At 53.9% G+C, this 20,869-nt stretch overlaps 3 protein-coding genes across 5 annotated transcripts; 1 reads left to right on the forward strand and 2 right to left on the reverse strand.

The window, feature by feature from the left end:
- The first annotated feature begins 1,148 nt into the window (after positions 1 to 1,148).
- Positions 1,149 to 5,086, forward strand: Yif1a (Yip1 interacting factor homolog A, membrane trafficking protein). Of its 2 annotated transcripts, XM_004656710.2 has the most exons (8): positions 1,149 to 1,331; positions 2,007 to 2,218; positions 2,367 to 2,471; positions 2,602 to 2,680; positions 3,943 to 4,000; positions 4,156 to 4,311; positions 4,701 to 4,794; positions 4,889 to 5,086. In XM_004656710.2, exons 1-8 carry the CDS (start codon positions 1,301 to 1,303, stop codon positions 5,033 to 5,035), a joined length of 882 nt encoding a protein of 293 aa, XP_004656767.1. In that variant the 5' UTR covers positions 1,149 to 1,300; the 3' UTR covers positions 5,036 to 5,086. The 2 variants fall into 2 exon arrangements, with proteins under 2 accessions (XP_004656767.1, XP_045012914.1); XM_045156979.1 differs by lacking the exon at positions 4,701 to 4,794.
- Positions 5,087 to 5,417: 331 nt separating this feature from the next.
- Cnih2 (cornichon family AMPA receptor auxiliary protein 2) lies at positions 5,418 to 11,023 on the reverse strand. Of its 2 annotated transcripts, XM_004656709.3 has the most exons (6): positions 10,876 to 11,023; positions 7,274 to 7,342; positions 6,821 to 6,868; positions 6,454 to 6,566; positions 6,216 to 6,359; positions 5,418 to 6,045 (listed from the first exon to the last, which is right to left on the reverse strand). In XM_004656709.3, exons 1-6 carry the CDS (start codon positions 10,954 to 10,956, stop codon positions 6,018 to 6,020), a joined length of 483 nt encoding a protein of 160 aa, XP_004656766.1. In that variant the 5' UTR covers positions 10,957 to 11,023; the 3' UTR covers positions 5,418 to 6,017. The 2 variants fall into 2 exon arrangements, with proteins under 2 accessions (XP_004656766.1, XP_012803848.1); XM_012948394.2 differs by lacking the exon at positions 10,876 to 11,023 and having other exon boundaries at positions 7,248 to 7,348.
- An 862-nt stretch (positions 11,024 to 11,885) lies between these two features.
- Rab1b (RAB1B, member RAS oncogene family) lies at positions 11,886 to 20,867 on the reverse strand. The gene is made up of 6 exons (XM_004656707.2): positions 20,735 to 20,867; positions 18,916 to 18,988; positions 18,576 to 18,671; positions 18,379 to 18,474; positions 13,376 to 13,507; positions 11,886 to 13,293 (listed from the first exon to the last, which is right to left on the reverse strand). The coding sequence occupies exons 1-6, from the start codon at positions 20,746 to 20,748 to the stop codon at positions 13,099 to 13,101; spliced, it is 606 nt and encodes a 201-aa protein (XP_004656764.1). The 5' UTR covers positions 20,749 to 20,867; the 3' UTR covers positions 11,886 to 13,098.
- Between the last annotated feature and the right edge of the window lie 2 nt (positions 20,868 to 20,869).

Below are 20,869 nucleotides of genomic sequence, written 5' to 3' on the forward strand. Positions count from 1 at the left end.
GACTGAGTTTGGGGATCAGCAAAGTCACCTATGTAACTGGACACTGGGTAGCTAATTCGCTGCAAGTCTCAGAGGGTGTGAACGTGCTCCCAGGGGCCCAAGGTCTGTGAGGAGGCTCTCGAGGACATAGTGAGAGTGAGCGAGGTCACAACCTGGGTGGAGAGGAAGGAGCCCTAGAGACTAGGAGTGAGGCTAGAAGGCCTCACTTCGAGATCACAGGACCAGCGATGACTCAGGAGTTTCGAGAGCAGCTTCAGTTTAAAGATCAGCACACCTCTGCCCCTATTTAGGCTGATCACCGGACTCGATTGGACAGGCCCAGAGTAGCAGCAGCAGCAGCAGGAGGATCCTGCCCCATCTAATCATTCGAACTCCAGAACTTGGGATCGCCTCTCCTCTCATTTCTATCCTCTCTCTCTTTCTCCCTCCCTCCCTCTCTGTCTTTCTCTCTCTTTCTGTGTGTGTGTGTGTGTGTGTGTGTGTGTGTGTGTACACGGATCGCGATCCCAAGCCCTTCCAGCAGAGGCCCTCATGGGTCTGTGGCAGGATGGCGGCAGAGGCAGAAGGGCATTTTCAGCACCAGACCACGGACAGCACCCGCGGAGAGGCGTGGGAGGCGGGAGGAGGAATCAGTATTCTGGATTTCTTGACCGCGCTGTCGTTACCTGGCTCAGCCAACACAACCATATCCTGGCGGGCCAGGGGCTCCGCTCCAAGACTGGGTGAAATGGAGGATGAGGGGGAAATGAACCAAAAATGAGCAGGGGTCTTTACTGGTCAGAACTCGACCACCCCATTCCCTCTTGGCATAATTCCGCTAGCGAAGGTTTGTGGCCACGAACTCGACTCCAGTCTCCTGCTGCCCTGCCGTGCCCACTGGTGCAGTCGTGGCAGCGCGCGTCGAATGCCCTACGGCGCAGACGCGGAAAGAATTCACACCCCCTTCCCACCTATTGGCTGCTGGGGCCGTGATGTAGCTAGCCTCCTAGTCAATCCCCGAGCGCCTGGATTCGCTCCGCCCACTCCTCTCCCGGAAGTCGGCCACGGCCGAATCCGCTTTAGCGAGCGCTCTCCAGTAGCCAATTGAGAGAAGGGAAGGGCGACCCGCTCCGCCGAAGAGCCAATGGAAGGCGGCGGAGTACGACGTCACTGACATGGCGGCCGCAATCGGCCAGCCCCAGGACGTGTCGGGCTGTCGGCTAACTTCGGTCGGTGCTGGGCGAAAGCAGCAGCTGTTTTACTAGTATTCGTACCCACGAGGCCGCGCAGCTGACCCTTTGGGAGAGCGAACGTCGCGGCCATGGCTTACCACTCGGGCTACGGAGCCCACGGTGCGTGTGGAGTGGGGAGGGCGGGGCAGGCCTGCCCCCCCCCCCCCCAGCAAAGTTGACTGCGCGGCCGGCTCATCCACCGGGAGAGGATCGGCGGAGATCGCGGTCCAGGGCCGGGTGGGGGGAGGGAAGGGGACGGTGTCACTCGGGTCCCTGCTTCGCAACACTGCAACGCGTCCCGGACTTCGTCCTTTCTGGCCAATTCTGAGATCAGGCGGTGATAGCACAAGCTGGCATCACCACGTCTGATCTTGCGAGAACGGGTTCGCCTCCGGCATTTTCTTTCCTTGTTAGGACTCTGGCAGCGTCACTGACCACTGCTCAGGCTCTCCGGGTATCCAGTGTCACCTTTCAGACGTGTTCACAAAGGGTTGCTCCCCTAACGATCTTCCCCAGGCAAACTTTTGCTTACTCTCCAGAGCTTGGTTCAAGGATCACTTCCCTTGAGAGGCTCCCAGAAACCTTCCACGCGCATTTCCTTTGCTTTCGTGTAGCAAAGGATTTCTCATTAGAGATTTTAAAAAAATCTGAATTAGCTGTCCAACTCTTCTTCACCGATTGCTTGATGCCTCTAGAACCCATGTATAACTTCTCATCCAGGGGAAGGAGAAGGGGCAGAGTTTTGAGCTTCTTGCTTGATATTTCTGTCATTTACTCTGATACCTCCATCTACAGGTTCCAAACACAGGACCCGAGCAGCTCCAGATCCCCCTCCTCTTTTTGATGACACAAGTGGTGGTTATTCCAGTCAGTCAGGGGCATACCCAGCTCCAGGAGCCGACGTAGCCTTCAGTGTCAACCACTTGCTTGGGGACCCAATGGCGAACATGGCTATGGCCTATGGCAGCTCCATTGCATCCCAAGGGAAGGATATGATGCACAAGGAGGTGTGACCTGCCCCCAGGGAAAGGGTGGCAGGACTTCTGGCTAGGGCAAAGTGCCATGGAATTCCCACTTGATCCTCACTAGCAGCCACCCCGAAGGAGCACAGAGGAGCACAGTGACGCTCACCCAGTCTCCTCTTTCTCCTTCCAGCTGCACCGTTTTGTGTCTGTGAACAAACTCAAGTATTTTTTTGCTGTGGACACAGCCTATGTGGCCAAGAAGCTAGGGCTGCTGGTCTTCCCCTACACACACCAGGTGAGATTCTTACCAGGTGACTGGCAAGCCTTCCTCATGCCCTTCTCCCATAGCCTGGCCCTGAAGACTTCAACCCCCTTCTCTCTTCTCTCCTCTGCTCCTGCTGACCCGGGTACTTTGCCACTGCCAGAACTGGGAAGTGCAGTACAGTCGTGATGTGCCTCTGCCCCCGCGGCAAGACCTCAACGCCCCTGACCTCTATATCCCCAGTGAGTGTCTTTACCTCTCTGCTTGGGGACACAAGGGACTTGTGCCTTGAGGCATGATTGGGAAGAGAGGCTTAACTGTTGATCCAACAATATGTCCCTGGTACTTCTTCCTGTGTCTACCAGCCACACAGGGTGATTAATGGGGAGCTTTCTGAATGTGCCTTCAGTGTCCCCACAACAACTTTTGTGACCTTCCTACCTCTTCATTTGGTCTCTCTCTCCCTGGCCTGGTTTATACTCTGTCTAGCCACTTGTAGCCATGAGACTTTAGGCTCATTTTTTCAGCCTCTAGTAAAGCAGGAATAATAACAGCCTCTACCTCAAAGGAGAGTCCAGAGGTGATCATGTGCATCACCCCTGGCATGTAAGAAACACACCACACAGGAAATATGAACTGCTGCTCTCGATATTGCCTATCCTCTGAGGCCTGCTGTAGCATCCCCTCCTCCCGGAAGCCTGACCCCTGGAGCAAGTGTGCATTCTCTTCTGGGTACCCACAGCTATCTGACTCCATGGCCTCTGCAGCTGATTCTTCTCTGACTTGTTGGCTGTACAGAGCAAGGCTCCGAGTAGACACATGGAGGGAAGGCAGATGTGCCAGGGGCCACCTCCAGAGGAGTTGGACAGCCTGCTCAGGCTCTTCTGTCCTTCATTCCTCTTGTGGTCACTGTCATCCCTTCATTAAATACTGAAAGCAGGGCTCATAAGGACTTCAGGGTCACACAGCCTGCAGGTTGACAGTTGATTTCCTGAGTTTAGACATTGTACCCTTTGGTGGGCACATCAATCTGGTGCCTCAGTGTGGGCAGAAAATGAAGCTGAGTTGAAATTGCTGCTTGAAGCCTGGGTTCCGCATGGCTCTGAGCTCCAGTGAAACTGCTGAGTTGGTCAGGGACCTGTAGCCAGTGCCAGTGGCCAGACTTCAAATTTCTAGATGAGGGGCAGCTATCCCCCTGTGGCCCTGGACTCTAGTGACAACCTGTATTATCCACCGATTCTGCTTTTTTGATCCCACAGTCTTGCCAGAAATCAGACTGGTCCCTGCCCAGGATGAGCAGTGACTTTGGCCCATGGTGCAATTTCTGAGATACTAGGGATGATGTTCAGTCAAGGAGAGGGTGGTCTGGGAAATGCATCTGGACAGGGTGTTAGGAAGCCATATATGAAGATTGGACCAGCAAGGGAAGAGTGGGGGAAGCTGGGATTTAATAGGCTCTGGGTGAAGAAGCTAGGGTGACCTGCCTCCTTTTCACTCTTGGCAGCCATGGCCTTCATCACCTATGTGCTGCTGGCTGGGATGGCACTTGGCCTTCAGCAAAGGTTGGTGTCAAACTCCCTTGCCCTCCGTCCTGGCTTTCCCCTGCCCCTGGCCTCCACAGGGGATCTGTGCCAGGTCCCAGCCCACCCCCTGCTGCCTCTCACCCCACCTCTGCCATAGGATGGCATGTTCTGACCTGTCCTCTACATGGCTTCAGGTTCTCCCCAGAGGTGCTGGGCCTGTGTGCGAGTACAGCACTGGTGTGGGTGGTGATGGAGGTGCTTGCCCTGTTCCTGGGCCTCTACCTGGCTACTGTGCACAATGACTTGAGTACCTTCCACCTGCTGGCCTACAGCGGCTACAAATATGTGGGGTGAGTGTTGATGGGCTGAGGGGAGGGGCTTGGAGAAGGGTCCTATGGCCCTGGCTTTGGAGCCTGCATACTTGTAGCCTTCTAGTATGACCCTGGTCATCTCTGTTCCCTCCCTCTCGGCTTCTAGTTCTACTGTAGGAGGCATGGCTGTTTTCAGCAGTGTCCCCCTAAGCCTGAATGACTTTAAGGAGTTTGGGGATTATGACATTCATCCTGGGAGCCCAAGGGAGGAATGGGCCTGATTTCTGGGCCTTCTAGCTTCTGAGTATGGGTCTTTTGGGTCCTGACAGCTTGAGAGTCATGGGGATGGGGGACTTGACTCTGGGCTCTGGTAGTAGGGCCAGTCTCAGGTCTGAACCTCGGAATCACCAGCCTGCCCTCCCCTACAGAATGATCCTCAGTGTGCTCACAGGGCTGCTATTTGGCAGTGATGGCTACTACGTGGCCCTGGCCTGGACCTCATCTGCGCTCATGTACTTCATTGTGAGTCTGGGACTCTCTCTTCTGTCTCCACCCTTGGGTCCAAGCTCAGGACAACCTTCCTTTCCGGCCCAGCCTCAGCACTCCTTTCTTCCAGGTGCGCTCTCTGCGGACAGCAGCCCTGGGCCCTGAGACCATGGGGGGACCAGCCCCTCGGCAGCGTGTCCAGCTTTACCTGACTCTGGGAGCTGCGGCCTTCCAGCCCCTTATCATATACTGGCTGACCTTCCACCTGGTCCGGTAACCTCTGCCCCTGGCTTTTCGATACATTGAATATTTGGTTTCTTTGACTTGACTTGATGCTCATTCTTGGAACCCAAGGGGAAGCTATAAATACCTTTGAGTCTCTGCTTTGCTTGATAGACCTGCCTTGGAGCTGTCTAGAGAAGGCTTCCTAGAAGTGGTGACCTTGATACCGACTTGAAAGGCAGTTAAGATTGCTGCAGACCCGCTGCAAAGGGAGACTAGAAGGGCAGGCTCCCAAGGAGACTTGAAGGTCTCAGATCCATAAAGGGGTCCAGGGACAAGACTAGCTGTGCTGGGGGTTGAGCTCCAGACTGTCTTCTTCACAGTATTACATCTCACCCTCATCTCTTTGAGCCTTTCAGGAGCAGAACTGGGGACCATGTGTTTGCAGTAGTTTATTCATCTTTTGTCACAAATGGCCGGGGAGGGGGTGCCGGACTCCTCCGGGCGACATAGAAAATAGGTCCAAGAGACAGGGTGGCTGGGGCTGGGACAAATAGACAGGGCTGGAGAGAGCCTGGGGGGAGGAGGAGGGCAGACTAGGGGTGGGGCTGCCCCCTTGTTGAGCCTGCTCATTCCTGGCATGGGTGCCCCCTCACCTGCAGGGGGAGCCTCAGGTTAGGGGCTTAGGGGGGCAGCCCAGAATTTCCAGGGTCAAGCTTTGCTTGGTGGCAGGGCCCGAGTTTCCCCTGAAATGGACATGACCAGAAGTCCCACCCCTTCCTGGACCCAGTGCCATGCCTAGCTACAGGCTGGCAGAAGGGTCCCTGCCTGGGTTTAGAGCTCTGCCTGGCCCTAGTCTGAAAGGAAGGGGCTCTGAAGGCGGGAGGGTCCCCGCAGCAGCAGTTTGGGGGGTGAAGAGTTGGGGGGGCACCAGTGCCCCCTCCCTCAGGACTGAGGCCTCTGTGGCCAGAGGGGCAGGGCTGGGGGTGCACAGGCGTCCGGTCCGTTCTGGGCTTGCTCCCTGGCCGGCTTCCCCCTTAGAAACTCACCAACGTATAAACCATACTGTGGGAAGATGAGGCTGTGAACCTTGAGTTCTGAACAAGTCTGCCACCCTCCCATCACACCCTGTATAGCTTAGTCCTCAAGGGCAAAGGCAGGGACTTGAGATTGGGAGCATGATGTCTGGGAATACCCCTTTGTCTGCGTTCCAACTGCTGTGGCGGGGACCTCACCTGTATAAGTAATAGAAGAAGGAGAGCAGGTAGAAGGCGAGTTTGCACCAGGACTCCTTCTGGCAGTAGTTGAGGATGTCAGCATTCATGATGGAGACCGCATCATACATGACCTCAGAGCCATCCGCAGGACGGTGGAAGTACCTGGGGTGAGGAAGGCTTGAGTGCCCCAGCCAAGGTCCCATTCCATCCTGCCCCACCCTCATGTCAGCCTCCCCCAGGCAGCTGCTGCCCTCACCTCCAAAGGTGATAGAAGAGGAGGGGGATGTTGAGGCCCAGGGTCACCCACTCTGCTGCACACAGAAACATCAGACAGAAGAGGCCGTGGATGGAGTATTCCGGAACCACCAGCTGAAGGAGTGAGGGTAGAAAGTCAGTGGCCTGGTGCCAGACAGACCTAAGTTTCAATGGCACATAGGGGAGCTGGGGTTTGGGAGGTGCCAGCCCACTGTAGACAGAGTGAAAAGGCTGCTAGGCGTCCCACATTCTTCTGGGTAGCAAAGTGGGCCAAACACCCAAAGAAGAGGAAGGCCCGGCGGTGGAGCATAGCGAGAGTGGGGGCATGGCTACCTATGAGGCCCCTGCATCTCCACCCTGACACTGACCTTCCTCAGGAGACAGCAGATGCGCTCGATGTTTTTTAACCGCTCGCGCTGTGGGGGAAATAAAGGGCCAAGATGCGGGAGGCCGAGGAGCAGCCACTGGGGCTGCCCGCTCCTCCCCATGCAGCCGCCTGGGGGCGCCAGAGCACTCTGTGGTGTCTAATGAGCGGCAGGAAAGAAGCCGCGCCGTCCCCATGGCGACTGTCACCATGGAGGGGGCCTTCACCCGCGTCTCCACGGCAACGGCCCAGAGCCTGGCAACGGTCGCCCTGCCAGGAGGAACCCGAGCCCAGAGCCTCGCGCCAGGTGTTAGCTGGGGGCGGGGACAGAGGAAAGGGTAGGACCGCCCCCCCCCCCACACTCTGGTTTTCCCGATCCCCCCTCCCACCCTCTGCCCATGACAGATGGAAAGACAGACGGACGGACACACCTCGGCACAGCACATGTATCACTTACTGCCCGCGCTGGGTTCCCCTGGTCAATGGGGTTCTTGAAGTCAGTCCGTAGCTCGTCAAAGGCTATGATCTGAAGGAGGGGCATGTGCCCGTCAGGGTTGGGACAGCAGCTGTAGATCCCCGCACCCTTCCTTCCGTGAGATAGGGCTTTTATACATGGGGACCTGACCAGACGGAGCTCATTGCAAAGTGGAGAAACTGAGTCCCAAGGTCATGCAGCAGTCTAGAATGGAATCCTAATGTTTTGATGCCCAGTTTGGGCTCATGGTCACTATGCTCCAGTCTCATACATCTCAAGGCATGGCCTGCCTCTGCCAGGCCCTGTTGAGTATAGGCACCTTGGAGGCTTGGATTTTAGTCTCTCCTTGAGAAGTCTAGACTGGGGATGCGGGGGAGAGCTCTGAACTAATTTCCAGGCAATTAGGGCTGAAGGACAAAGGCAGGAGCCCATTTGGGGCTAGTGGGATTCAGGATAACTTTGTTGAGCAAGTGGGAGAAATATAGTTTAGGCAGGAATAGCAGATAGAAAGGCACAAAGTGTAGAAAGAATATTCAGGAAGCTGCAGGTTCCTTTGAGTGAGAGGAGAGTGGGGAGAAAGGAGGGAATAGTGAATGATGGGTGGAGGTCAGCAGAGTCAAACATGGACGTCCTGTGAAGCCAACCAGTTTTGGCTCTAACATAAGAGTGATGGGAGAGCCATGGAGGGCTATTAGAACAGCAAAATGGGGCAGTCAACCTTATGGCTTAGGATTGGTGGGGATACAAACTAACAATCATAGCCAAGACATCCACATGCAGGCATTGAGTGCTTGTAAAACTCTAATGATTTAAGTACTAGTATTTTCACTTCTGACTTAAAAATGAGAAAACTGAGAAGTCTTGTCCAAGGCAGCCACACAACTAGTTAGTAATAAACGGGGTTTCTAACACAGTTAAAAGTACTAACCACTTTGTCTTACTCAGGTCTGATCATTAAGAATGTTGGATTGACCAGGGATAAGCTCATGGCAGTCTTAAGTGAGAAGGGTGGCCATAGAAATGGAGGTGTGGGTGAATTCCAGAGCTCTCTAGGAGCTAAGCTCCAAAAGGCTTGCATGGTACAGGAGTGAAGATAAATGGGCCCAAGGTGCACTCTGTTGCAGCATGGTTTGGGGGGGAAGAGTGACACTGTCCACAAGTAGGGAAACTCCTGAGTGAATAACTGTTAGAGAGGATGATGGCACGGAACTGGAAGCACCTGACAGGTGAACTGGTTTGGGGTGGGGAGAGAGGCAGGCATGCAGAGGAGCCTGCTGGAGGAGGGATCTCCTCCCTTCCCTTCTAGCCCTAGGATGAGGCAGCAGGCCCACCACCCCCAAGCATCCCAGACCCCAGACGGTGCAGAGGGAAAGAACATGGGCTTCCTGGAGGGAGTTGGGGCCATCTGGAGCCTCTCCCCCAACTCCTCATTGACTCTGGGCAGCCACCCGCTGGATAGGCACAGCAAAAGGGTCCAGCAGGGGCGGAAGGGTGCCTTCTGTCTGCCCCTGAGCTGGCACCACCAGCAGGCAGCGGGTGTCGCGCCTCCCACCCCCCAGACAGCCTGGTGCTGACTCAGCTCCCCCCCCCCAACTACTCCCCTCCTGGAACAAACATTACCCTACTGTGACAGCTGACACACGTCACTCACCCCCAGGGTTACCTAGCAACCAGTGAGGCATGGGTTCAGCATTGGGGTGGGATCTAGGGTCCTGTCCCAGAAGGTTCTACTTCTTACCTGCTTTGAATTCAGGACTGGATCTCCTCCTCCCCCTCTCCCCCACTCCCTTCACAGACCCCACTCCCTTCACAGACCTCCCTCTGGGTACTGATGTTAATCCTAGTTACAGATGAGGAAACAGGCTCAGGGCAAATGACTTGCTAAGAGCACTCAGCTAAAAGGCTGAGCAAACACAGTGCAGTACATGTAGTAGGGGCTCTGTAAAGATGGTTTAGTGTCCAAAGGTTTCCCTCTACAGCTTAGTCCCAGCCTTGGCACTCCACAAGGGCAGAATCTGGGTTTTATGCAGCCTGACTCCTCCTAACCGCCCAGCCTGCGTACATCACAGCTGTGTTAGAGGGCTTCTCTGAAAATTACTTAAAGCCAAGGACCCTGTCAGGGACAGTAGGTGCTCATGAGGAGGGAGAGGTCTGAAAGGGGGCTTTTTGAATTCCAGGAGCTGGTGAGCCCTTTATTCCCGTCTGTATGCCAACCCCTACTCCTTCCAGTCCTTAGGACCCACGATGCCCTGTCCCATTCCACAGGACTGTTCCAAGTCTCCAGGCATAGGACAGGAAGCCCAAATCACAATGGATGTGGAATGGAAGAAGGGAAGTGAAATAGAACAAGGGGGAGAAAAAAGGAAAAACCAACTGAGAGCCAAAGAGCAAAAGCAGGGCTAGAGATAAAGTGCGTGTTTATAGAGGTACCTGTGAGGACTGAGGAACAGCAGGTGTGAAAGAGGAGGGGGACGGAGAGATGAGTGGAGTTCAGGGAGAACCATGGAGAAGGCAGCAAGTCTCAGGAAAAGAAAAGGAAGCAGGGAGAGCAGGGAAGAGGTAGTAGGTAAGGCAATGGGAGGGAAGGAAGGAAGAAAGGTAAGTTTAAAGGGAGGGAAAGAGAGCCTAGAGCCATATATGAGGACCTCCAAAGAGTTCGATGAAGACCAGGGAGCTGTGTGCAGAAGGTGTGAGCCAAGGGTGCTAGAGGCTGCAACGGAAGCCTGGGGGAGGGGGATACGAGTGGGGCAGAAATCTCAGAGGGTAGAGGTGGAAGGCAGGCTGTAAAGTGGGGTTAGGACCTCCAACACAGGCTTATAGTTCTGTAGCGAGGGGAAAAGTGGTTAGGTCCAGGAGGCCTTTCAGAGAATGAGGGAAAGGAATTCCCTCTAGGGAGAAGCCATCAAGATGAGGGATGGGAAAGGGACATTCTGAAGAACCAGGTGCGAGGCTAGGCCCCGGTGAGGGCAGACCAAGAGGTGACATGAACGACAGAATGTGGGGGAAGGAATAAGAGGGAAGCTGGGGGCAGGATACCCAAAGCGAGATTCCCTGGGGCTAGGTTCCTGGAGCTCCCTAGAACCCACCCCTGCTTGGTGATTGGGGGGGGGGGTCCTGGCACGGGAAAGGGTTAATGGTTTCCTCCAAGATATGCGGGTCCTGTAAACAGATGCAGTTGCCATAGCAACCAGCTCCATCACTCAGGCTGGAAAAACCCACAGAAGGATGGGGGGGAGACAGCAGACAGACAAACTGCTGGATGGACAAACGGGGGCGGCTGGATTGGAAGGGGGAGGGCAGGAGCAAGAATTCCGCTTCCTACCCCACGACTGGATGGGGCAGAGAAGGAGGGCCTGGGACCTACTGACATGCCCACAGACAGGCGGGGGCGGCCGATGAAGGCCCCCCTCACGGGAAGGATGCCAACAACGGGAGGGTGTTAATGGGGGCGAATAGAAACCAATGGGTGGGGGATAGCGGAAAGGAGCTTCCAAGTTTCCCCGGTTTTAAGACCTTGCGCCCCAGACCCCTCCAGCTCGGTGAGCCCCCAGCCCCCCCGCCCTTCAGCCTGAGCCCAGCCTTACGTGCCAGATGACAAAGAAGATGAGGGAGGCGCACAGCACCAGGGTGAGCATGTAGCAGAACGCGGCGAAGGTGAACGCCATGGCCCCCGCGCCGGGCGGCGGCCCGGGGGGCGCCAGCGCGGGGTCCGGGCGCAAGGGGACGCCCCCCAGGCCCGCGCTTAGGGCCAGCTGGGCATGGCCCACGAGACTCGAGGAACACGGGCGGTGCGGCCGGGACCGGGGCCGCGGGGCAGTGGGGGACGCGGGGCGCGGGCCGGTGGGCTCGAGGGGCGCGTCCGCTGCCGGCTGCCCGGGCCCCGATCGCTCATCCTGCGATCCCTCGCCCGCGGCTCCCTCGCTCTCCAGCCCGCGAAGCCGGCGGGGCGGAGCCGGGGGCGGGGCCGCTGTGCAGCGGCTTCGGGAGGGGCTGGTCCCCGCGCGCCCCTCCTGTCCAGGGCCACGCATCCTCGGGAAACGTAGATCTGGACCGGCACCTCTGTCATACAAGCAGACCACTTCAGCCACATTCGGTCCATTTCGACCTCTTCCTTCCAACCTTCACACACCGCGCATGGGAGACGACAGATCAAAGCCCCCCCCCCCCCAGTGCGAAGCACCTGTCCTTGTTGGAAGGGGCAGCCTTGATGCCAGAGAAGCACGGAAGAGGGGACATTAGACTGGAATTGGAGAGGTGAGGGTCAAGTGGTACGGGGTACACTGTGAGCCCCTAACACCAGCTGTTGCCCATCTGCACATCTGGGATGCCTGTTTGGGTGCTGGTGGTGGCTCACTAGTTTATTTGCTGATAACCTGCTTGCCTCCCTGACAGATTCGTGCTGGGCCCTTGGGGACAACCCACAGCAGCACAGCAAGCTCTCCTGGCCCCAGTATGTGGGTCAAGGGCTTTTGTCAGCAGTCTTAGGGCAGATCCCAAGCCAGGACCCCCTTGCATTACAACAGACCCAGGGCTTTGGTTCCACCCACCACCCCCAGGAAGGTTCAGACCACAGACCACACTCAACCACCACAACTTCCTTGCAAAAACCCTCGGTTCATCCAAGGGCCAGTGGAAATTTATTTTTAATTTCTTTGTCCTTTTCCATCTTTCCCCAAGTGGCTTTTCCTTGCAAAATGCCTGACATGACACCAGAGGGGAACCTGGGAGAGGGGGGCACCCCTCCCTGAGGGGCAGCCCAAGGATTTAAATACACAAGCTGGAGAAGTGGGCAGGGCATGGGACAGGCTAGAGACAGCACAAGGGACATGGCTTCTTAGGTAAAGACCAAAGGTTTTCTGAAGGAAGCTGTGCCAGAAGGTGGGGCTGATATCCTGGGTGGGTAGGGGGAAAACAGTCTCCCAATCCTGGGCTACACCCACATTCCCTGGAGAAGTAGCAAAAGGGATGAGGCTATAGCCCCTCAGGCTCCAAAGGGTGAAGGGAGAACAAGCCAAATGTACTGCCCCAGGCAAAGGAAGATGGTGCTGGCAGAATGAGGGTTAAGGCTTGTGCCTGGCCTCTGTCTCGGTGGGCCTTCCGCCTCCGCCTGCTGCAGGGACAAAGGGGCACGGTGGGCAGGAAGCACACGGGCCTGGCTCTGGCAGGGCAGGGGGGAGGCAGAAGCAGGCTCCCTTTGGGCTTGAGACACAGGCCCAGCACAGCCTCCCGCCTACCTACACTAGCTGTGCTCAGACCCCACCGCAGCTGGACGGTTCAAGCTGTTAAGTGTGGGAGCGGTGGAGGGAGGAAGTGGAGGGCAAAAGGTGGGCTGCTAAGCTCCTGTAGCCTCCATGCTTGTCCTGAAGTCTGGGCCTGGACCCCAGATCCCAGGTCCTGGATCCCCTTGGTCAGTGACTGCAGCTGGGGACAGAAAGCCCAGGGAGGAGCTTAGCGTTTGGAGGGGAGAGAAACCCAGTGCAGCATACATGAAGTGAGTGACAGACAGTGGAGCCCTCGTTCCAAAGAAAGGTGCGTGGTGGGCATCTCTTCAAGGTATCTAGAGGCAGCAGCAGAGAGCAGCCCCTGCCACCACCCTAGCCTCAGGTCCTACATGTCCTCCCTTGGGGGTCCTGACAAGACCGAGGCTTAGGGCAGAAGACAGATGGGCCAGAGGGAGATGGGGAGCCCAGGACACCCCAAAGCCAGACTCAAATGCCCTAGGAGAGGGAGAGGGAGACACCTCCTGCCTCCTCCAGGGGCATCATCTGGAGAAGGTGTCCCTTCCTGTCCCACCCCAAGTGCCCGTCCTAGCAACAGCCACCACTAGCTGGCTTCACAGGGGTACTGTCTATCTTCAGGTTGGGCCTTTCGCCTCCTGAAGCTGCCCCTGGCCCCATCCGCTTTTTGATCTCCGCAGCCATCGTCATGAAAGCCTGCTCGACGTTGGTGGCATTCTTGGCACTGGTTTCCAGGAAGGGGATACCCAGAGAATCTGCAAATTCCTGACAAAGGGAAAGGAGAGGAGAGAAGGGTGAGGGGTAGCAGGCACCCGGTCCCCCTGCAGCCAGGGATGGCCCTGCTCACCTTGGCCGTAGTGTTGTCCACAACCTTCTTGGTGGTGAGGTCACTCTTGTTGCCCACCAGGAGCTTATTGACATTCTCACTGGCATAGCGGTCTATCTCCTGCAGCCACTGCTTCACATTGGCATAGGATTCCTGGGTACAAGGTCCAAAGTTATTGAGCTCCCAACTCCAGTCCCTCCCAGGCCTGGAGAACAGGGATCCTTTGAAGGAAATGCAGGAGCCCTGAGCATTGGAACTGTGAGGAAGCTCTCCATTCCAGGCTTAACTTTCCAGCTTGCTCTCCTTCATGTGGGATACCAAAGTTAGGCCCAGTACAGTAAGTAGCTGGCAGCCAACAACCCAACACCTTAATAGCTGTCTGGGCCTGCAGGCCATCCATTTCTGCAGCTGTTTTTCTCTCAGCCACTCCCAGCTCTAACCACAAGTGGAAGCCAAGGGCAACAGATGGGGCAGGCCACATTAGGCATAGTTGAAACAGGTCTATATTGCCACGATGAGGGAAGCTGAAGGAGCAGAATCAAAAGATTAGAGTCAGGTGGCGCACACCTTTAATCCCAGCACTCAGGAGGCAGAGGTAGGAGGATCGCCATGAGTTCAAGGCCACCCTGAGACTACATAGTGATTTCCAGGTGAGCCTGGGCTAGAGTGAAACCCTACCTCGAAAAACCAAAAACAAACAAACAAAATATTACAGCCAGCCTAGGAAATTTAGTGAAACCCTTTTTCAAAATAATAATAAGGGGGCTAGTGGCTAAGGTATTTGCCTGCAAAGCCAAAGGACCCAGGTTCCATTTCCCAGGACCCATGTTAGCCAGATGCACAAGGGGGTGCACACATCTGGAGTTCATTTGCAGTGGCTGGAGGACCTGGTGTGCCCATTCTCTCTCTCTCTCTCTCTGTCAAATAAATAAATAAATAAAAATAAAATACTTAAAAAATGATAATAAGTCTGAGCCAGGCATGGTGGCGCACATCTTTAATTTCAACACTTGGGAAGCAGAGTCACTGTGAATTCAAGGCCACCCTGAGACTACAAAGTGAATTCCAAAGTGAATTCTAGGTCAGCCTGGCTTGATAGCAAGACCCTACCTCGAAAAACCAAAATAACAACAATAAGGAGCCAGGTGTGGTGGTATACATCTTTACTCCCAGCACTCAAGAGACATAGGTAGAAGGATCGCTTGAGTTTGAAGCCACCCTGAGACAACATAGTGAATTCCAGGTCAGGCTGGGCTAGAGTGAGACCCTAATAAAAATAAATAATAATAATATAATAATAATAAGGTCTGGAGCCTTAGACCCCAGTGGAAGTTCTTCACCAGGAAGGCCCTGGCCTGCAAGGGAGACAGGTATCCTGCTACAGAGCTCAATGCTCACCCTCTTCCTGGCATCAGCAGTTTCATCACTGTGCTGACACTCTCAGCAGCTTGACAACAAACCCATGCAAACACAGGATGGAACTTCTAGGGCAGTGCTCAAGCTTTCCTCCTTTGGGGCACATGGACTCCAATGTACATGTCCTACCATGAACCAAGGTGGGCCTTATGCTAGTGCTGGGAATGGCAAGGGAACTAAGGCGTCTGGGCACAGTGGAGGAACCGACCAGGACACACACAATGGCAAGATGGGATCAAAGGTAGGAGCTGGGCAGCCTAGGAAACTACTGCTGACCTGAGCCTGCAGGTATGGACTGAAACTCATGCAGGAGGTACTAGCTAAGGGAGCAGAGGGGTGAAAAGGCCAGAGCTCAAAGGCTTTCAGCCAGGACAACTGGGGATTTTCTCAGATGGAGAGGACATGATCACACCTGTGTTCTAGAAAGATGGATTGGCCAGCATTAGAGCAGACCAACAAGAAGATGGAAATCAGGCTGGCGAGATGGCTTAGTGGTTAAAAGTAATTGCTTGGGGCTGGAGAGATGGCTTAATGGTTAAGCACTTGCCTGTGAAGCCTAAGGACCTCATTTTGAGGGTCAATTCCCAGGACCTACATTAGCCAGATGCACAAGGGGGAGCTGGTGTCTGGAATTCGTCTGCAGTGGCTGGAGGCCCTGGTGCGCCCATTCTCTCTATCTGCTTCCTTCTATCTGTTGCTCTCAAATAAATAAAATAAATAAATAAGCAAAATAATGGATCTTTTAAAAAAGTAATTGCTTGCAAATTCTGATGGCCTGGGCTAAAACTCCCCAGTACTCACACAAAGCCAGAAGCACAAAATGGCACATGCATCTGGAGTTCATTTATAGTGGCAAGAAGCCCTGATACGCCCATACTCGCTCTTCCTCTCCCCCCCCCCAATAAATAAATAAAAAAATATTTTTTAAAAAAAGAAGAAGGGACTGGAGAAATGGCTTAGCAGTTAAGCACTTGCCTGTGAAGCCTAAGGACCCCGGTTCAAGGCTCGATTCCCCAGGACCCATGTTAGCCAGATGCACAAGGGGGCACACACATCTGGAGTTTGTTTGCAGTGGCTGGAGGCCCTGGTGCATCCATTCTCTATATCTGCCTCTTTCTCTCTGTCCTTCGCTCTCAAATAAATAAATAAATAATAATAAAAAAAGAGGAAGATGGAGATCAACTGGGAAGTGGCTAGATGTACCAGAAGTACCAGAGATGTACTTTGAGCTAGGAAATGTGACAGGGAAGGACACAGGCTCAGAGTCTGGCTATATTGGCTGCTGGCTAAGCTCAGCTATTTGCTGTGTGATCTTAGGTATGTCACCTGACTTCTGTGAATCTGTTTCCTCTTTTGTATAAAATAACTCCCAGCAGGGCTGTTGTTTGCACGAGAGAATGAATACAAGCCTGTCTCATAACAAGTGCTTAATTAGCAAGAGCTGCTATTATCCTCATCACTGCTATTATTATAGGGGACAGATTGGAGAGGATAGGGAGAGAATAGAGGGGCCTTGAGACTAACTGGATGGGGGAGGGAAGTTTTCTGGACAAGCTGACAGGGATTCTGTTACAACAATGAGGATGCAGGAGGCAGTTGAAGGAGAGATGTTGAGGCTAGTGCTGGAATCAAAGTTCTGCAGATGGTCTTGAGCCCAGGACAGGCAGCTGGGGGCAGGAACGGGGACTTTGCCTTTCCTGACTGGGAGACCAGGGACAAGTAACCTAGTGGCTAGTTTCCTTATCTGGGGAACATGGGCTCCCATGATGTGGTTCACTGGGTTAGACCATGAAGATCCCCATTACAGACAGCAAAGGGCTACGACAGTAACAAATAGGAGGGATCCCATGGTGACAGCTGTCTTGACCTAATAATCACAGAACACAAGGCAAAGCCAAACCACAGAAGTGTGCAGGGAGAGTAAGAAGTGGCTGGTGTCAGAGTTGGAGAGCAGAAAATACGGGCGCTAGGGGGCCTGGGTAAAAGACACAGAAGGGTCTGGGATGTGGTTCAGAGGCAGAGGTGCATGTGTGGCAGATTACAGGGAGTTGCAAATGAAAACTTTTCAAGAAAATGGAATTAAAAGTCACAAGAGGTCAACAAGAGCAAGAACAGAAACAGAGTCATTGGTTCTGGCAGTCAGGAGGGCCTTGGTGACCTCTAAGTGGCATACAGCTTACCCCTGGTTGTTGCAAGAGCTGGGGAGGCAGGGGAATCATGAGTCTGGTGAGCTTAAGAGCCACACTTGCCCCAGGAAACAGAGACTTCTCCCAGCCCCAGCCGACGGAAGCTTCCACATGGTCAGGGCCTGGCCCTTGTTAAACACAAGGTTTGACAGAAAAAAAAAAAAAAAAGCAAAGAAGATGGGATCTGGAGAGAAGACCTCCTAGCCTTTGCCATTGAACTAGCTGGATGGCCCTCAACAAATCACTTCACCAGCTTGAACCAAGTCTTCATCTTTTTTTTTTTCTCAATGTTTATTAACATTTTCCATGATTATAAAAAATATCCCATAGAAACACCTTCCCCCACTTTCCAATCTTCATCTTTATGATAGGAACATAACACAGATTTCTCATTAGTATCAAAAACTAATCTGCTGGGCGTGGTGGCACTTAACTTTAATCCCAGCACATGGGAGGCCAAGGTAAGAGGACTGACTTGAGCTTAAAGTCAGTGGGAGACTACAGAGTGAATTACAGGTCAGCCTAGGCTAGAGTGAGACCCTACCTCAAAACAATAACAAAAAAAAAAAAAATCAGAAACCAGTCATGGAGGTGGATATCTGTAGTTCCAGTTACTAGGGAAGCTGAGGCATGGAGATCACTTAAACCCAGGAGTTTGGGGCTACCCTGGTCAACATAGCAAGGCATCTCACTCATTGTGGGGCACTAAAAAAAAAAAAGCTAAAGACTGAAAGGTGAAAGCTACAAGATATTGTTAGGACAGTTTCTAGCTGCTGCCAGTGACAGCTGACTAAAGCCACCACAGTAGACACAGGCTTTTGGGACCTCTGCTCATGTTGGACTCAGAGCTCTCTCACTTAAAAAATATATTTATTTATTTGTCTATTTATTTATTTATTTGAGAGACAGACAGACAGACAGACAGACAGACAGACAGACAGAGAATGGCAGACAGAAAATGAATGCCCCAGGGCCTCCAGCCACTGCAAATGAACTCCAGACATATGTTCCATCTTGTGCATTTGGCTTATGTGGGTCCTGGTGAATTGAAACTGGGTCCTTTGGCTTTGAAGGCAAGCACCTTAACTGCCAAGCCATCTCTCCAGCCCACTCCCTCACATTTTTAAGGTTTCCAATTGCTCCCTCAAGTGTTTGCACTTAAGTAGCCAACCAAGTGACTGAGTCCTCACAAAACACTGGCACCTGGAAGGTCTAGAAGAATTTAGTAAGAAAGGAGCTATGAGGCCTGGTTCTAGCAAGACCCTCATGGTAGGACTTTGGTAGATCCATTTCTGCGGCTGTTCCTCTTTATGAGTCAATGTACAGTCTCCCAGGAAGCAAAAGGGAAATGAAGATGGGAAAAGCAAGAGTCAAAACCCAAGGTCAATGATGTAAGGCTGTGGAGGGTACACCCAGGAGTACCTGGTCGGTGACATCATACACCACGATGATGCCATGAGCCCCCCGGTAGTAGCTGGAAGTGATCGTCCGGAACCGTTCCTGACCAGCTGTGTCCCACTACAAGACAGGAGGGAGAGGGGCAGGTCAGCCCTATGTGAGCTCCCCTCCCCACCAGACAAACACTTCTGCCCCAGGGGCTGGAGAAGAGCCACACTCACGATCTGAAGTTTGATGGTTTTGCCATCCAGCTCAATAGTTCGGATCTTGAAGTCCACCCCAATGGTGCTGATATAGCTCTCCGTGTATGTATCATCCTGGAAGGTTGGGGCCAGTGAAATGGCCTAAGTGAGCAGGCTCAAAGCCCATTTGGAAAGCCTCCCTCCAGCTCCCTACAAAGGCTGGACTCCTCATTGCCAAGCCCTAGTTTTGAATACCCCAACCTGCCAGCTGGTGACATTCTGTCAAGTCTTAAAACAACTGTTTTCTAGATTGTCCCTTCTCCCTCCCAGCAGCCAGCCAAAACCACAGAGAAATGGTGTGAGGATGCTTCTTACTCACAGCAAACCGCAGAAGCAGGCATGACTTGCCCACACCCGAGTCACCAATCAAAAGCAGCTTAAACAGGTAGTCACTGGAGAGAAAGGGTGGGAAAGTATGAAGGAAGGCAGGGAGCCCACCTGCCACCATCCTGGAGTGACCACAATCTACTGTGAGACATGCTTTGGTTTGGTATACTAACAGAATTCACCTTGCCTCCCACTGTTTTGGAAAGGGTTAGCCCCTATCCCCAGTAAGCTAGCCCTCAGGGCCCTCTGCTTTCTACGTCTGAATTCCCTCTTTGTGGCAAAGGAAACCGAGGTACAGAGAAAGACATGAGTCTCCAAGAGTAACAAGTTAGATGCTAGAGCTGGGCATACTACCCGGATTTCTCACAGACTTCATGGTTCTGTCCAGTAGGCGCTATCTAGAAAACCCACACTGTCTTGTGTTGCCAGGCATTGGAGGACCCAGAAGTGAAAGCTAGGGCCGGGACCCAACCCTATTAATAATGCTGTGTCTGGACATGGTAGTGCACGCCTTTAATCCCAGCACTCAGGAGGTTGAGGTAGGAGAATCGCTGTGAGTTCAAGGCCACCCTGAGACCACATACTGATTCCAGGTCAGCCTGGGTTACAGTGAGACCCTACCGCAAAAAAAAAAAAAAAAAAAAGCTATGTGAAGAACCCGAGATAGAGCCACTAGCAAGAGGTAATCAACAAGTGGCAATAAAAGCACTTAACATCGAGTTGTAACTGGTCCTGGTCCTGTATGAAGGACATTAAACATTAAACGCATCTTCTCATTAAACCCTCACAACAGTGCAATGAGGTGAGTGTTGTTATTCCCAACTATTGAGGAAACCAGAGGTCAGAGAAGGGAAGTGACCTGTGCTGTCACGCAGCTGTTAACTCCGAGACTGGAAACAAGGCCTGTCAGACTACAGGCTCTAAGAGTCTGCAGGTTCCCTTCTATTTGCCTACCTAACCTGGCTGAGCGTGACCAGCTTTCCCCACGGAAATCTGAAGCTTGGAGCTGAAGAAAAAGGAAGTGGAAGACGAGGAAGAACTAGACGTGTAGACACAAGACGTGGGCCATCTACCCACGCAAGGGGAGTGACCCAAGAGGAGAGTCTGAGGACAAATGAATCCCACTCCTGGGGGGGGGAGCAGATTCCATATTCACCTAAAGTTGTGTGGCAGTGTAACAGCAGAGGGAAAGGGTGTGACGGTGGCGCAGGAGGCCTGAGCAAAGGTGAGAGGGCAGGAAAGGATGGACCGCGTCCCAGACACCGGAAAGGCAGCCCCGGGGGGAAGGCAGCCCCGGGGGGGAAGGACCTGCAGGGGACGCGAATCAAGCGGAGCTGGAGGTCCTCCCGCATCCGTGCCCCAGGAGATAGATAGGCAAGGGCAGAGAGGTTCACAACCCAACCCAATGTGTGCAAGTGTGAACTCGAGGCCAGAAACTACTGGAATGGGCTTCGAGCAGCCAGTCCGTTGTCAAACAGCAGGTGGGGAAACTGAGGCCCAGGGAGACCGGACCTGCGGGGTCACCTGACCAAAAAAGCCTGATAGAGTCAAGTGCCCTCGGGTTCCAAATGCTGCCTTTCGGGGTTACTGCCTGTGACCTACGAGTGAGAGAACTCGGGGTGTCGAGCCGGGGTCCTGGGGTTCCCGGGGGGAGGGGCAGGACCCGGATGTGAGGGGGGGGGTCAGCGGAAGAGGGACCCGGATGTGGGGGCGCCGCGCAGTTCTGACCCGGGCCAGACAACCCCGATAAGTATATAGCCCCGTACTCGGGATCGAGGCTGCGCCACACGGCGCGGGCGGGGCTCACTCACTATTCGGGGTTCATGGCGGCGGCGGCGGCCCGCTCGGTCGCTCCCTGTCGGCTCTGCTCCGCCTCCTGTTCCAAGATGGTGGCTGCTCCGCCCTAGAGGCCCCGCCCGTACCGCGCAGGCGCAAACATTTCTGAC

Source organism: Jaculus jaculus, chromosome 1 (assembly GCF_020740685.1).
Source record: "Jaculus jaculus isolate mJacJac1 chromosome 1, mJacJac1.mat.Y.cur, whole genome shotgun sequence".
In the NCBI taxonomy this organism is placed as follows: Eukaryota; Metazoa; Chordata; class Mammalia; order Rodentia; family Dipodidae; genus Jaculus; species Jaculus jaculus.

Coding starts and splice junctions, on each gene's coding strand:
- Yif1a (XM_004656710.2), top strand. CDS start 1,301: ATGGCTTACCACTCGGGCTACGGAGCCCACG. Junction 2,472..2,601: donor TCTTCCCCTACACACACCAG/GTGAGATTCTTA, acceptor TGCCACTGCCAG/AACTGGGAAGTGCAGTACAG. Junction 4,001..4,155: donor GCACTTGGCCTTCAGCAAAG/GTTGGTGTCAAA, acceptor ACATGGCTTCAG/GTTCTCCCCAGAGGTGCTGG.
- Rab1b (XM_004656707.2), bottom strand. Junction 13,508..18,378: donor TGTATGATGTCACCGACCAG/GTACTCCTGGGT, acceptor CCTTGTACCCAG/GAATCCTATGCCAATGTGAA. Junction 13,294..13,375: donor TGGACAACACTACGGCCAAG/GTGAGCAGGGCC, acceptor TCCCTTTGTCAG/GAATTTGCAGATTCTCTGGG.
- Cnih2 (XM_004656709.3), bottom strand. CDS start 10,956: ATGGCGTTCACCTTCGCCGCGTTCTGCTACATGCTCACCCTGGTGCTG. Junction 6,360..6,453: donor CTCTTCTATCACCTTTGGAG/GTGAGGGCAGCA, acceptor TCCTCACCCCAG/GTACTTCCACCGTCCTGCGG. Junction 6,046..6,215: donor TTCTTCTATTACTTATACAG/GTGAGGTCCCCG, acceptor ATCTTCCCACAG/TATGGTTTATACGTTGGTGA.